Source organism: Amborella trichopoda, chromosome 9 (genome assembly GCF_054954075.1).
Source record: "Amborella trichopoda isolate Santa Cruz 75 chromosome 9, AtrichopodaSantaCruz75HAP2 v2.0, whole genome shotgun sequence".
Lineage (NCBI taxonomy): Eukaryota > Viridiplantae > Streptophyta > Magnoliopsida > Amborellales > Amborellaceae > Amborella > Amborella trichopoda.
The window spans coordinates 36042158-36059661 of NC_142344.1; the positions used below are offsets into that span (position 1 = coordinate 36042158).

Consider the following 17504-nt stretch of genomic DNA (forward strand, 5'->3'; position numbering starts at 1 on the left):
CCCAATCTGAGCTCTATATATGGGGAAACTCGGGCATGAGTGTAATGGAGATGAGGCTCTAGCAACAGGAAAGAGAGAGACTCCTTTACTTAAAATAGCAGCCAGAGAGAGAGGGAGACTCCTTTATTTGAGAGTTCGCTCCTTTTTTTGAGCTAGGGTTTCTAGTGTTATATATAAACGGAGAATTTGGCATGGAACCCTAACTTTTACTATAAATGACGCAACTTTCCCCCTCAATAGTGGACCCAAATTCCCGGATCTGATCAAGATATCTATTTAGACGAATCTGAATTTTGGACCCAAATCATGGATCCTCCGGGATTTTGTATTCGGACCTTGTAAATTCTCGGCCCTACATTGAGGTTCTTCAAGCCATTCAATATCTAAACAGAAAAGGTTTAGGACCAGCAATCACTTCTTCTGTATGCAAACAAATAGGCAAGTGATCTTAAGATAACTTGGTTAAAGCATTAACTTTGACTAAGGGGAATGCCCTCTCCTATGCTTCAGAAACCAAAAAACAATCAAGTGTAGAAAGCATGTGCTGATTGATATTATTATGTACCAAGTAAAATGAGCCCTAGTCACACCAAGATAAAAAAGAATAGTACCTATAATGAAGTCATTAAATATGTGCATACACGCATTAAAACAGATAAAATAAGAGATTTCATCATGATGACAAATCAAGTTAAAAATCCCAACTAATACACTGAGAAAGCACAGTAGAAATAATATTACTCCTCGTCTCATCTAAAAAAGCACCTTTTAAAGCAGGACTTTTCGGCCCATAGACATCTATGAGCACCCAACGGAAGTCCCTAAGAGGACCTTCCAAAATTGTTTGCAAGATATCTATCACATTTCAAAACTTGGCAGCGAAGCAACGTCGTCGTAAGGTCGCAGACGAGCCATAAACCACCAGAACTCCCGTTAGCATCAATACCCTAATAATAGAAGGACCCATTACCCCAAATCTGTTTAGCATCCAAAAAAGACGCACTAAAAAACTGCGTAAATCATTTTAACACAAATAAATGTTTAAGTCTTTTTAGAAGCTTTATAAAATCTAATCGTCTAGAAACCTTATCAATCCAAAAATTCATATTTTCAAATTAACCATATCCTTAAAAATTGGTAATCCCAATCATATCAAACCCTATTTCCCATATCCATAATCCTTATCTTATCAAACTTATTTCCCATATCTTCCTTAGGTTGACATAGTCGAACCTAAACCCCTTGAGAGAGTGAGAGACATGTGGGCCCTAAAGCCCATGTGGGCCTCATGTCCCACACAAGAAGGGTCCCAACATAGGGACCTATGCGCATTGGGTCCCACAATTTTTCTCAGCGCTAAAACATACCTTAAAATGCTGAGAAATATTTTTTAGAAAATAGTTTGAATTACTAATTTAATTATTTTATTTGAATTAAAGCTTCATATGGAAAACAAAATAGTTAGAAAAATTAAAAAATAAAATAGCTAGAAAAATTGCTTTTGTGTCTCAAAAATTTTCTGAAATGTAAACAAATACTTTTAGAAGAGGATTGGATCCATCGGGTCAGGAAAACATAAATTGATAAGGCACTCCACTTATGCCAAAAACCCATTACCCTCCTACTATCTTTTTAAACCAACCCAATGGAACCCATGACCTATAGTCAATCGCAGAGGCTCATCATCAGTTTGTCAAAGTTGGTCAATATAATAATAGGAACACAAATCTAGTGAGTAGATTTTAGGTTCCCCTCTAATTATGGGGTAGCTCGTGCATGTTAGAATCCAATACCTCAAATTGAACCTTCATCATGTTCCCTTGCACCTTTGCCTGGTTGGGGCGAAATTTTGGGACAGACTTTTGGGACTTCAAAAGCAGTTCTCACACACCTTTTGGGGTCGAGATGACACCATTTCAAAAGCTCTTCAAAATTAGGCATATTTTCGCACAGCTTTCGTAGTTCATAGGCATTTTTAGTACCTATGAACCTGGGTTGCAACTGCCTTATCTTTTAAGCACATGGGGAAAGAAGTGCGTAAAAAATACCGTACTATGTTTCGTGATTTTAAGATCAAGTTTATAGAATTTTGTTTGTGCAATAAAGAGTTGTGATCACTGCAAAAAGTGAGAGTCCTTTGGATTCTTTGTTTTTCTTTTTATTACTATTGCTCATTATGTATTTAGAAATTTGTAAGAAATCCGGGTGGTGAAAATAAAGAAAATAAATAAAATTTTTTTTAATCAATATACAATTGCCCAAGTTATGTAGTCTAACTTCCATTGAAATTAGACCTAGATCTCTTGCTTCCATATATCTTTTGTTTCGCAATTTTGGTAAGTTGAGGATCAAAGATTTGAAAGTCAATGGCTTTGTGGTCAAGTGATACACCTCCAAAAGAATAATTGCTACATTTGAACATCGATAAGTATTCTGCAGATTAAGATTTTATGTGAAGCACTGATATGATCAATGTGATGAGGTATTTTTCTAACACATACCTAGTGAGAGTTATGGACTCATGAATGTTATTAATTCATAGACTTACTAAATGATGATGTTCGGAGATGGCTCTAAGTATTGTTTCGTAGTTTTGAGTGTATTTTATACCCAAAAACGTTTCAAAGATAAACTCTTTATTAGTTGAGAGTTATCATATTTTTATCATGGGATACTCATCCTCTATTCTGCAATAAATTAAACTATGTGACATGTTAAGGAACATATTTGTACTCCTCATAATGGAAGTCTTTTTAGGCTTATTCAAAGTTTTATAGTGTGGCATGAGTATGGTTTATAATAGCAAAACTTCAAAAAGAGGTGATACAATGTTGAGGAAATATGACAAACTATGTGAAAGGTGCTCAATTTGGGAATTGCAGAAGGTAAAAGAAACACAATACATGTAAAAACATCTTGATTTCTCTTCTTAATAAAGGGATATATAGAGAGACTTGGAGGTAGCATGCAAACTCTAAAGATCAGTGGGAGAATCAAAATTGTAATATTTGGAATGATGGGATGAAAAAAAGTATTTTTTCATGATATGAGAAAGGAAGAATCCAAGGGCCGAAGAGATGGATACTTCATTGGCATGTAAAAATGATGACGAGGTGATTCTCCATCAGTTGTATGCTCTTCCAAGTCTATAAAAGTTCGTTAGCAAGAAAAAGCAAGGACTAAGAAAATCCCTGGTACCACAATACATGATTTTGAAGATGAAATCTTTCCCACATTACATAGTTACGTCATATAGGGAAAGAGGATCCAATATTTCTTATATAACCCATCCTTTATACTTATTTGATTATGTTTTGGTTGTTTTTGTGCATCTGCATGGAGCGTAAGGAAATTAGTTTGTAAACTACTTAGGGTAATAAAACACATAGATATATGGTTTGATCAAGGTTGTGAACCTAAGTCTTAAATACGAGAGATGGGTATGACTCATTCTAATATGTAGCATAAAGGGAGTGTTCTGATGGAACCCAGTCTTGGTGACTATCCTTTTAATAATGTCCAGTGATATGGTATGTTGCATGTAATAAGGATCTCTTGTTAAGGTCTTCAAAATTTGTCAAGAAAATATGCGTATTTTAGATATTTGTCGGATTTTGATAACCACCTTTTAGTTGTGTTTTGTTTTGGATAAAAATAATAGATGGATTTTATGATTTGTTTTGTGGCCATAATATAACTTGGTAAATAATTAAAGGTTGTGGTAAAATGATTGAGGAAGAGATTGATGCTTGCACAAGAATAATACATGCGAGTTGGTAGAACTTTTATATGGGAAGAAAGCATTGAAGAATAAGTGGATGTATTGAATTAAGTTGGTGGAATATAGTCTTATACGATATAAGGCCAAACTTGTAGTGAAAGGTTATGGATAAAAAGTGGGTGATTAACAAAAACTTTACTCATGTATTTTAATATAGTGTTATTAGTTATTTTATCTTTGGTTGCTAACTTAAATTTAGTGTATATAGCTGAATCCGGGCCTAATATAATTTTAGATCTAGCGCAAACTCGTTGTATACTGAGTTAATTAAAATGAGGTGGCATAAGTAAAAACAAGGATCAAGAAAATCCCTGGGACCACAATACATGGTTTTGAGGTATGAAATCTATATCACATTACATAATTAAGTCATATAGGGAAAACGGATTCAATATTTTTTATATAACTCATCCTTTATACTTTTTGATTATGTTTTTGTGTATATGCATGGAGAGTAAGGACATTAATTTGTAGGTGCTAAGAATTTTGAAAGGCCTTTACCCTATGTATTTGTGCCTCCATGTGCCTGTGTGAACTACTTAAGGTAGTAAAACACATGGACATGTAGTTTGATCAAGATCTATGGACTTAAGTATCAAACACGAGAGATGGGTAAGACTCATTCAAATCCGGTCTTTGTAATCATCATCTCGATAATGTCCAGTAATATGGTGTGTTGCATGTGATGAGGATATCATGTTAAGGATTCCAAAATTTGCCAAGAAAATATGTGTATTTTAGTTATCTATTGGATTTTGATAACCACCTTATAGTCGTGTTTTGTTTTGGATAAAATAATAGATGGATTTTATGATTTATTTTGTGATCATAACATACCTTGGTAAATAATTAAAGGTGTGTGGTGAAATGATTGAGAAAAAGATTAATGCTTTGCACAAGAATAGTACATGTGAATTGGTAGAACTTCTACATGGGAAGAAAGCATCAAAGAATAAGTGGATGAAATATAGTCTTATGCAATATAATGCCAAACTTGTAGTGAAAGGCTATGGATAAAAACTAGGTGTTAATTTTAACAAAAGTTTTACTCATGTAGTTTAACACAGTATTTGCTAACTTGAATTTAGTGTATATAGTTGAATCCGTGCCTAATTTGATTCTAGATCTAGCGCAAACCTGTTGTATACTGAGTTAATTAAAATGAGGTGGCGCTTCGTCAAATTACAATCCATAGGCGATGGGATCTCACCAAAGAGATGAGACCCTATGTGCATTGTTGGCATCGCCAGTTGTAAACTCATTGAAATAATAGAATATAGATGCAGGAAGTAGGAAATAAAGGAAGTAAGGGTAAAATATTATGGAAACCATAAATAAATAATAAATAGATATAACTTACGAATGGTTGAGGCTCTGTGGACCGACACCTAGAATAGGAGCCTCTATCAGAGCTTGTTTTGACGGTTATAATCTCACTTTTATTTATTCTGAATTAATTGATTTGAGTTGAAAGGCTCCTGAAGATCTAATGCTTAAAGGCTTAGGTTTGGAAGAAATTGAGGCTTTTCTTTAATGGAATAAGGGATCATGGTTTCTTGCATAACTAAGGTTTGTGATATCGTTAGATGGGCTAAAACTAGGGTTTTCACTTAAGGCTTTAGGGTTTTCTAACTAAGAGATCTAGGGTTTTCTAAGAGAAGACAACTTGTTGAACACATGGGAGGTTAAAAATAAGATTTTAAATAGACAAATATACGTAAGAATTAGAAAGTGGTTTTCCCCGGCCAATCAAAGACTAACAACTGGCCACATGGTGCCCTACACCGCAATTTTTAGGAATTATGTGCCGCAATGCTAGTCACAATTTGCTTGTCGACCTTTGTTTGTCACGAGTCTTCTTGGGATTCTGATTTTTGTGATATTCTCTTTCTATTCTCAATCAATATTGTCCGGTTTGCCGATTTCTTAATTTCCCACTTAGTTTCTCTAACAAACCTGCCTATTTTGGGATTTTGGTTTCCTAAAGTTGGATTTCATTAGGTTTCGGCGTATACTGGATTATCTTAAGCTGGGTTATGGTTCAAGCGTGATTATGGTTTATTATAGGCTATGGAGTAACCCTAGGGGTTCTGGTTTATTTAAGGCTTTTCATATGGGTTTATGGGGTTATTTCTATGCCTTAAGATCTAAAAATTCAAAAGAAATGTCAATTCCAAACATATGGTGTCTATATTTAGAGCCATAACAACTTAATATCAAGACTGCCTTCTTGCATGGTGATCTTGAAGAAGAAATTTTTATGTGTCGACCTGAATGTTTTGTAGACAAAACCAATACTAACTTGGTTTACAAGTTGAAAAAGGGATTTTATGGTGTGAAGCAAGAATCTATGAATTTGATTATTATGTGTATTTTGATCATTTACTACTTTGGTTCGCTATGTTAATGATATGCTTATTGATATAAAAGAGATTAAGCATTTGAAGCTTAATATGTCCAAACATTTTTCCAACCAAGTATATAAAACCAACCAAGAAGGTATAGGCATGCACATCCATAGAGATAGAAAATAAGATACGTTTTGGTTAAGTCAATCTAAAGACATTTTTAAGTTCTTAAGCGCTTTAATATTATTAACTATAAATCTATTTCTACACCATTAGCAGTGCATTTTAAATTGTCTAAAAATGGTTCTTTAATGAATGAGGTAAATAAAATCAAGATGAAGAATGTTACAGACAATTTTGCAGTGGGTAGTTTTATAGATGCAATGGTTTGTACCTAGTCCTGATATTGCCCCTTCACTGGGAGTTGTTTTCAGATCTATATCTAATCCAAGTTGGGAACATTGACAAGCAGTGAAGTGGGTCCTTCGGTATTTGAAGGGAACACGAAATGTAGTTATATACTTTGAAAAATCATAATCGGAAGTTGTTTGTTTGTAGACGTAGATTATGCAGGGTGTTGTGGCACTATAAGTTCTATTACTAGCTATATTTTCAAGGTTAGTGCTGATGCCTTTAGTTGGATGTTGAGGTTACAAGACATTGTTACCTTGTCATCAATTAAAACTGAGAATGTAGCTTTGACCGAAGCATCTAAGGAGATGATTTGGTTGATGAGGGTATTTGATATATTTGAGGTGAAACAAGAGAAGCATGTTTGGCACGGTGATAACTAGAGTGCAATTCATTAGGCTTAGAATGCAGCTTGTAACTCTATAAACAAAACACATAGAGGTCAGATACTATTTTATTCAGTTGGCTCTGGAATGTAGGCAGCTACAAGTGGATAAGATCCAAACTAAGAAGAACCTAGCTAATATGTTCACAAAAGTTGTTTGAACTGAAGAAAATCAGATGTTGCTTTCGCTGTTAGAGAAGACATAAACTTGAAGGAATGGAGAATGGTGTATTTGTGGTTGTTTTAGAGCCATTGTGTTTTGTCTTCAAGTGAGAGATTGTTATATGTATAACGCCAAATCACACATGTGGGTTTGGGCATTATTGGTATATGTTTTCTATTTTGACTTTACTTCCTTGTTTTCTATGCTATTGGATTGGTTGTGATCCAAGGGTAGTGGTGCTTTGAGAGTCTCATGTTAATGGTCAGCCCTGGATTTTCATGGTCGCACGAAAATCCTCTTCTTTAAAACCGCGGTACTCTTTTTCTTATTTTTAAAGAGAATGAGAAGAAATGAGCATGTGTGTGTGTCACGCCCCCTTTTGGGCTCATGCACGTGCGCGCATGAGGATGACTCCTATGCCCACTAGGATAAGAGTTGGACGATGCGGTGTGTACGGTTCAAACCAATAAAAGAAAGGAGCATAAGGTAAGGCTTACCTTGTTTGATTGGGATTGAGGCACACCTGGGCACTGAGCCCTCTTAGATCAATTAAAAATCCCCTTAGGCTCTAAGGCTGGGTTTGGCTTTGGCTCCGTTATTAATATCCACTTGGTCAAATGTTTGAAATCCTGTCCCTTTTTTATCATTTTTCTTGATTGGATTTGAGGGATTTTTGAGGGTTTAAGAAGTGAAGATAGAGGAGAGGAAGATAATGTATAGAGAGAGAAGAAGAAATAGAAGAGAAGCGTCACGCAAAATTGGGCAGCTTTCCAGCGTCATCTCACTAACGACGTATTTATTGGATGATAAGAAAGGTATGGGGCACGAAGCCTAGCTACCTCGGGAAATTCACAAGAAACTATATTGGAGGGACAATCCCAACTAGGATGAATATTGGAAGAGCCTCCTAAGGACGACAAAAAATGATGAATGAGAGAACGAGAATGAAGAGAGAGAAAATAAGATGAGACAAAGAAGAAGATGAAATAAAGAAAGAAGAGAAAGAGCAAAGATGGCAAAGGAGAAGAAAACCTTTTCCACCTCGGGATGCATTCTTTCGAATGCCCTTATTCAGAGGACTTACAATGGCCATAAGAGTTTCGGAGGTAAGGAGGAGGTGAAGAAATCAGAGGACATGATGAAGAGAAGAGGGCACCTCTCAATCCTCAAGGCACCACCTGATGTATGCCCCTATCTAGAGGACTTACAATCGACCGAACGTAAGGCGAGATGCAATGACGAGGTGAGGGGAAAAGAGAAAAGGTAAGAAAAAAGAAACCTTTTGATTCTTGGGCCGCCCTTCGATGTCATCGATTGGTCAGAGGACTTACCACAATCGGAGGTGGGCTTCGAGATATTGAGGGGTGAAAGAGAAAAAGCAAAGAAAAGATGAGAGAATAAAGGGGAGAGATGAGAGGAGGTGAGAGGGATGAAAGATGAGAGAGAGAGAGAAAGGGGGAACATGAGAGAAAAAAGAGGAGAGGAGAGAGAGGGGAAGAGTAAGAGTGAGAGAGAAAACATGAGAGAAAGAGAAGGAGAGAGAAGGAAGAAAAAAGAGGGAGAAAGAGAGATCGTAAAAGTGATGATGGGAGAGAGAAGAGAGGAAAAGAAAAGGGGAAAGAGAGTGAGGCAGCGACTAAGCTGCTTGCTCTTGGGGTAGAGAGAAAGAGAGAGTGAGAAAGAGGGAGAGAGAAAAAGAGAGGGAGAGGCTTGGGGCAGCGGCTAGGACGCTTGCCCTTGAGGTGGAGAGAGAGAGGTGAGGAGAGAAAAGAGAGAATGAAAGAGGGCGAGGACTGGACAGCAGCTTAGTTGCTATTTTGAGCAGCAGCTTAGTTGCTATTCTAGGAGAGAAAAAGAGTCTGAGAGAGAGAGAGGGAGAGGGAGAGAGAGAGGGGGGGAGGACGGAGTAGCAGCTTAGCTCCTGTCTTGGTAGAGAAGGAGAGTCAGAGAGAGAGAGAGGAGAGAAGAGAGAGGGCAGTGGCTTAACTGCTATCCGAGTGAAGGGGAGAGAAAGAGAGGGGAGAAAAAAAAAAGAAGAAGAAAGAGAGAAAAGGAATAAAAGAAAAAAAGAAGAAGAAAGAGAGAAAAGGAAGAAAAAAAGAAAAGAAGAAGAAGAAAGAGAAAAGAAGAAAAAGAAAAAGAAGCAAAAGAGGAAGAAGAAGAAGAAAAAGAAAGAGAGAATAGGAGAATGGACTGGGTACCTAGGTGGGTGAGGTGGCAGCTTGAATCCTCCAGCTAGGTACACTCCCCAAAGTCCTTTGAAGATCATTGAGAGAAGGCTAAGACTCTTGGACAAAAGGTTAGGGTGTAACGTTAGGTTGGGAGATTTGGGTCCAAGTAAATGTGGCTTAAGGTTGGGAGATTTGGGTCCAAGTAAATGTGGCTATGGCATAGGATGAGCTATGGTTGTGATAGGATATAAATGGTATGGAGTATAATGGATGGGTTAAGTGTGGTGTATGGACTAGGGTGGGTTAAGTGTGGTATAGGGAGTATTGAGTATAGATGGTATGGATTATGGGTGGTATGGACTGTGGACTAGGATTGGGTCGTATTGGTAGTGTAGTCTAAGGTTTGGGTATGGTGGTCTTTCACTTGCAAAATATTTCTCTCTGCTCTCTCTTAGGGTAGAAATGAAGGTACAAGCACAAGAAAAGAGCTAGCACAAAGCACTTTCTTAATAAGTTTCCACTTTAGATTACAAATTAAAGATAATAAACTTATATATGATCTCCGCCAAACATGGGTGGATGATCAAAACAGCAAAAAATTGCTCAAAATTGTATTTTTCTTTAATTAAAAGTGATTTTCGTTTTTGGGGCAAAATGACTATTTTGTCCCTCCCAACTTTATTCGGAATGACACAACCATCACTAAAAAGGGGCATCTTGGCTTCTTTGTGGTTTGGTGTTGTTTTGGGCATTCTTCGATGGGCTTTCGGATGATCAATCATCGTAAAAAGGACTATTGTGTCGAGGAGATTGTTTTGATGTCCATTATTGAGCTTCAGTCGAAGTTTCGAGATCGTTCTCAAAATTTGGCCAAACCCATAAACTTGCAACTTAGAATATTCGATCTATTTCGTGTCTTTTTATTTTCAGTCATCTTCTTTATCATAAATCGAAGGGAAAGTTATTAATCATTTTGCAACAAAATCTCTCGATTGGGGTGCCAAACGATCACTTTCCAAATTAGGGAGGTTTTCAAAAAATGGGATTCCGACAACTAGAAAATGTACCTTTTTTCAGACTCAAATCGGGTGCCTTCCTAACCTCAATCTCATGTAAATTTACCTCAAATCGAAGATCTTTGAATCATAGTAGCAACGGACCCATATTTGAAGTTATCCGATGTTGAAACTTTGAGATATGCCCATTCAAATGGGTGGATGTCTCTCTTTAAAAATCTACAACACATGAATTTCTAAATCCAACTTCTTTTTATGATTTCTCTCAATCTAGGTATTGACTCGAGCTATATCTTATATCAAAATGTGCGGCTCGATGAGATCTACAACATATCCAAATTTGGGCTCAATTGGACTTCGAATGAGTGAGTTATGATCTTTGCAAGTCAATTCCGAAATTAAAAAGAGTAGTTTCCCTAAATGGAAATTGGTTCATTGAAGGCATATGTGAATAGTATGAAACCCACCCATTTTAGGTAAGTTCGTCTTAGAATGGTCCAAAAGCATCTAAACGAGCTGAAAATTGGTATATGGGGGTTTCTGAGCCTTCCAGATTCAATGGAGGTGGCCTGGTACTCATATGAGACCTTGACAGTATAACTCCAATTATGAGTACTTTTCAGCATGATAGAAAGCGGTTATGCGAAATGTAAATTCCGTCATTATCTGCTTTATCCTAATCGGATTGGGACGAAACTTGGCGAGCAATTTTAAAACACCAAGTGCCATTCTTTTTTTCTTTTTAAGGTCAATCCGACACCTTTTCAAATCCTTCCAAAATTAGGCTTATTCTGATTAGTTTGTCATGCCCTTGCCCCCTGACCCCTACTTTACTTGCCGAAGGGCGACAGAGTGCAGGATCACGACCGGAGGTGGCAAACGCAACTCAGGTGGGAGTGGCTCAACGCGTATAGAAATACGGAATCAAAGCAAACCACGAAAGAAAATAAAACTCATTCACCAAGCTCAACAAAACTGAACAGAATATAAAACCATAAGGACCATTTTATATATAAATTCCCCAAAAAATTCTTTTATAAGTATGTTCAAGGAACTACAGGCTTGCTAACAAGATTTCAGTACTTCATCAAAACAACATTGTGGCACCAGACACCTACTATCAAAAGGTTTCCCCTGCCAAGTCTCAAGTTTTACATGTTTGCCACCAATGTCCAAGTCTCCACTCTCGAATGGTCGGTTATCACTCTACATAGATGGAAAAATGGAAGGAATGAGCTAAAAGCCCAGTAAGTAGATTACTACCATTGTATTATAGCCTATACATGTGTAATGACGTAATAATATGGCCCACAATTCTTACAGGCATCACAAGGTGGAGTCATGCATCACAATTCATTAGTAGTGTAAAACAAAATATGATTCAGATGTTAGGGTATATCGTAGTCACAGTATCACAGTATATCACAGTCACAGTATCCCAGTACCAATGGGTGACCCATTGCGTAGTGGTTAGTATCACAGTATATCACATTCACAATATTACAGTAAATCACAGTATCCTACTACCAATGGGTGACCCATTGCGTAGTGGTCAGTATCACAGTCATAGTATCACAATATATCATAGTCACAGTACCACCTTTTATTGCACTGTGTTTATGCATGCTCACACATTCATTTGCTCATGCTTTGCTATTTTCAAGAATTCAGGAACATTCATAGTATCATAAGCATGTATTTTCAGTATCTCATGACAGTTAACTAAGCATCATTTGGTCAATCAAGAATTCAGTATAAGGGTGGAATACAGTTCCGAAATTTCTGCAATTTTTTAAAGTAACATGTCCCACAAACAGAGGCGTAGCTTTCAATTTACACGAAATTTTTTTATGGTTTCAAAACTTATTTCAAAGTGGATACATACATCTTTCAAATAGCGGTGGTTTGAAAGCAATTGGACTCCATTTGGTCAGCCAAAAGCTCCTGGAAACATAAATGAACTTCTAAAATCTGCTGCATTTTACTAACAGTGATATGTCCCTCTTAATAGAGACATAACTTTCAGTCTAGAAGATATTTCAAAATGATTTCAAAACCAAAGTTTGAATAAACACATACATATTTCAAATGGCGGTGGTTTGAAAGCAATTGGACTCCATTTGATTAGTCAAAAGCTCATGACAACAGAAGCAATAGTTTTGGAATTTATTGAAATCTGTTAACAGTGACATGCTCTCACAAATCAAAGCATAGCTTCTAATTTATAAATAATTTCAACTGAGAGGAACGTCAAACGAAGTATCCTCATCTTTCTGCTAGACCAACACCCCTTCTTGGTTTCGAACGGAAGGTACATACCAGTGTTCAAACAATCGAACCGGCCTCCAAAACTAGCAAGGGCCGATACCGAGTAACCGGTAAACTAGCTGGTTCAACCGGCCTAATTGGTCAATTCCTGGTCGTTCAAAACAATGTTAAAAAAAAAAAAATGATTGTATACATTAAGACCATTTACATTTTGTACAAGGAGGTCACAATTGCTTATAACCATCTGATGTGAAATTTGACTACTTGAGAGTCTCATTAAATTCAAGAAAATTTATTTTGAACTTTGTGTTTGGTCAATGAAATAATCCAACCAACCAATTTTATATCCAAAGGTCAAGATTAATTGTGACCATTTTGTACAAAAGGAAAATGGTTTCATTGTATACTTTTCAAAAAAAAAAAAAAGTGGAAAAAAATAATCGAAAAAGTATATTTAAACATGATTAAACAAAGCATCATCAAATGAAGTTGAAAATTAGTAAAAAAATGGATTTATTGTGCCCAGGGGTATTTTTTAAATTTTCATAAAAGATGGAAAAAATATAAAAATAATTATTAATGGCTAAAACACTTTCCAATCTTTGCCAAAATCATGAAAAACATTAAAAAATGCATTGCAAACAAATTCTTATTTTTTAAAATTTTATATAATGTTTTATAAAATATCCGGCCACATCACGAAAATTAGCCAATGACCGATTCCGATCTAACCAGACGGTCCCAATTTGAACCGCCCGATTTTACAAACACTAGTAGAGACCTTTGAGATGAGGGTGTCAAAATAGAACCCATCAACGGAAGGTCATTGAATATGACACTTGGCATTGCCCCATAAAAAATTTAAGCTACCAATCCAAACCCTAGCAAGAGGTCACCTCTCACATAACTGTGCAACCTCTTTCATCAGTGGAGTTCAGTTAGATAAAGCTAAGACTAGAAAGGAAGACGGTATTTGGAAGAAGATAAGGCAAAAGGAGGAAAAAAGAAATGACACAAAAAGAGAAACGGTTGGGAGCAAAGCATTGGAAAAATTTATATAAGGTTGCAACCTTAAAATGTACAAGTAAATGGGCACTTAAAAAATCCATTAGAAAAGATTGTTTTAATGTTGAAAAGTTCTCTAATTGATCATCTCGATATTACAACGTATGAATATGAAGAAAAAAAAAGATTTTGAGTCCCAAAAATAGCGCATCTTACAACATATTATCTAGACCATCCATTCTCAAAATTTTCATATATTTATATATCTACTTGATTTTAACTATTTTTTGAAGTTTAAAATTTTATAATTAGATTTGAAAATAAATTTTGAGATATCTATAGAATTTTTTAAAATAAAAATATATATTATGATAAAATTTGAAAGTACACTTTAATTGGATTGTTTAAAATTGCAACCTTATAGAAACCAAACCCGCAAAGCAAAAGGCAAAGTGTTTGTTTTTGGTGGGTGTAGGTGTAGGTGTAGGGCTAGGGCTGAGGCATGTTATGTTAGGAGAGGAAGGGAAACTGCTGCAACCAAAAAAAGTGGCGCACCCAACCCCACCTTTGGCCCCAAAACTTGTTCCACAAGATGAACTGGGTTGGAGGGTGGACCTGTAACCCTTTCAACAAGGCCTTCTAGAAACCCTAGAACCCAACTTCCTCGTTTAAAAATTCAAGGCCGCAAACCGTGCACCAAACGGCAGATAAAATAATCAGAAAGGGGTTCACTTCGTATGTTTTATTTTTCTCTTTTTTTAAAGAGAACGGGGGTTTGTAGTAGTAATCTGCCTGCTTTTAAATCATTCAAAGATGGAAAGTTTGTATTATTTTATGTATCACACTTGCTTAGGAAGTTTACCGTTTCGGTGTAGAATAGCCACGTGGAATTATCGAATCCGACCACGCAATGGCCTATAAGAAAAGCGAATTTGTGAAAGGAGTTTGAGAGGCAAACGAGGGTTAATAATTATTAATATTTAAGATTTCATTAGGGGATTGAGCAATCATATAGCTATGCAAACCCGGCCTTATTGGAATAGGGGATGAGTTAGGGTGGTAGTACTTTTACATTTTAGTCACTACGTTGTGATTTGCATTTCCTAATACTTTAACAAAACTAACTCTTAAATTATTTGAAAAACTAATTCGTAATTTGTTTGAAGAAAATGAGCATGTTTTCCATATTGAATTACCAAAAAAAGAAACAAAAACCTATGGCATCATGGTCATATCCTTACCTTAAAGGCTTTGGGATTTTTGATAAGGGCGTCGTTTGTATAAGGCTGAGGCTCTAAACAATCAAAACAAGGCGTATCTTCAAATAAAAGTTGAAACTATTTTTTTTCATGTCCTTGCATCTTGAGGTCGAGATGATCGATCGGATAATTTTTGTGCATCAAAAAAACCTCATCTACTAAATTTTTCATGTGCACCTTAATTTGATTATTTAGAACCTCACACTTATATAAATTTTTTCCTTTCGATAATGCTTTCAAAGTAACATAAAAGGGTCAGGGCATTTAGGTGATGCTTTCCAAATGAAGGGGCTCTTTCTCACAATCTCTCAAATATAAAGCAGTTGTTGTGGGGGTCTCTCTCTCTCTCTCTACTTGGTGTCATCATTGATGTTCATGTGAAAAGAAAGGAAAAATGAAAGCATGGAAGGTAGGGTAGGGTAGGGTAGTGTAGTTTCTCTCTCCATCAAACCAACAAGTCGAGTGTCAGTACTGAGTGAGTCCGACGTAAGACTGCCGGATCCATGCCTTCTAGTCCAACCTAAAACGCACCAAGATCTACACCTCTCTCTCTCTCTAAAAATCCTCTCTTTCTCTCTCTAAATAAATAACACCGCTTTTCCACCTACTCAACCTTATCAATATACTTTCTCTCTCTATCTCTCTCCTTTCCCTGATTAAATATGCCCCACCAGCCAGTCCCTGCGACCTTTCTCACCAACTCATCCCTCCAGAACCCCACAACAAAACAAACAAACAAACAAACATCAAAATCCTCCCCCTCTTTCCTCTTCTCCTCTTTCAAATCACTGTATAAAAACCTACACTCATTACTCTCCCCCCACCTGATCCCTACTCAAAACTCCCCTCTCTCTCTCTCTCTCTTTAAACACTGAATACTTCTCAAAACTCCCCCACTTTCCCTCTCTCTGTGTTTTTTATTGTAGTGAGAGATGGGTAGGTCTCCTTGCTGTGAGAAAGCACACACTAACAAAGGGGCATGGACAAAGGAAGAGGATGAGCGGCTGATTTCTCACATACGTGCTCATGGGGAGGGCTGCTGGCGCTCACTGCCGAAGGCAGCGGGGCTCCTGCGCTGCGGTAAGAGCTGCCGGCTTCGTTGGATCAACTACCTTCGCCCCGATCTTAAGCGGGGTAACTTCACTGAAGAAGAGGATGAACTTATCATCAAACTCCATAGCCTCCTTGGCAACAAGTAACCACAACCACCCTCTCTCTCTCTCTCTCTGTTTTCTACTTGCTCCTTTGTCATGAAATTTTTAAACAAAACATTGCTTATTTCCTTTAAAAAAAAATAAAAAAATGAACCCTCAAACTCTGTTGATCAAGTAAGATCCCTCTTCTCTAGTAATTTTGCATTCACAGTTTTGGACTCTTGTCCTTTTTGGCTTTATATCTCTTTACATGCTCTTAACATTTTGTAGAATTCGAAATTGAGTCTCTTCTTCTATGTGTTTAGGTGGTCTTTGATTGCTGGAAGGTTACCAGGGAGAACAGACAATGAGATTAAGAACTATTGGAACACCCATATTCGAAGGAAATTGCTGAGCAGGGGAGTCGATCCCCTTACTCATCGCCCCATCAACGGAAAAGTTGCAGAGCCCAACACCACAACCACGATCCCCTTTGTCGAAGACAAGAGTGCGACAAATTCGGAAGAAAAGACAGAGATGTATGAAGATAGAGAAGAGGAATCTCCAGGATTTGATCTCAACCTTGACCTCTGCATTAGCCTTCCCTATCAACACCAACAACAACAACAATCCCACCCTTCACAGAGGAGGGGCCTCTGTTTGTGTTGCAATTTGGGGTTACAGAAGAGCAAAGATTGCAGTTGTAATGAGTTTCTTGGAGTCGAGACTGGCTGCCTTGACTATAGAAGGCTGGAAATGAAATGAAGAAAAGCCAAACCAAATTCACCTAATTTTTGTAGCGAAATTAACCCTTCTTTCTCCTTTATGATGCCTGACATTATGTTTTCTGATCAGAAGAAATGACCTCTCTCTCTCTGTCTCTCTCTCTCTCTCTCCGCTTTGAAAAATTGGTGATATGGATCGGATCAGGCCGATTCAGATCAGATATTGGTTGAGTTGATCTGCATCCCATTAAATATAAGGAATCAGCGGTTTCCCCAATAGATCGACCGGTCAGTACTGCTTCTGTCGGAGAATAGGCATCAACCGGCTGCACATTTTTTAATTTTGTTCTTATTTTTGTCGTAGTTGAATTGCCGGTTCTGCTCGGTTCTCTTACATAAACCAATGAGTAAGAGAAGTGGTTCGAATCGGCCCCACTTAATTTTTTAAAACATTTTTGGAATTGCCGATCCTTTTAATCAGATCGGAAATTAAGAGAGGCGATGTGAGTCACCAGTCCAATTGTTTAGTACTTGGAAAGGAGAAAGGAAATAAACTTGAAGGACATGAAATAGTTTAATTTGGCCTTTCAAAACTTGCTTCCACGAAATCGATCTTTAGGCGTCCAACTTCAAATATCTTTGAATTCTTTAGGTGCAATTTCTAAAGTTAGGCCTCTAATGTATTTTATGAGGCCCTTTTCTTAAGGATTGTCTACAAACAAACTATTCACTTTTATTATAATGAGTTCACAACTATTTTTTTTAATTAGATATTAAATTGGATGGTTTAGGATGAGTCACAAAGTTTGATAGTTTTTTTGAAACTTTATATCTAGTCT

General features: G+C 36.9%; 1 protein-coding gene across 1 annotated transcript; it reads left to right on the top strand.

Annotated features, from left to right (window-relative positions):
* Positions 1-14994: 14994 nt before the first annotated feature.
* LOC18446581 (myb-related protein 308) lies at positions 14995-16801 on the top strand. The gene is made up of 2 exons (XM_006856700.4): positions 14995-16002; positions 16267-16801. The coding sequence occupies exons 1-2, from the start codon at positions 15740-15742 to the stop codon at positions 16703-16705; spliced, it is 702 nt and encodes a 233-aa protein (XP_006856762.1). The 5' UTR covers positions 14995-15739; the 3' UTR covers positions 16706-16801.
* Positions 16802-17504: the final 703 nt, after the last annotated feature.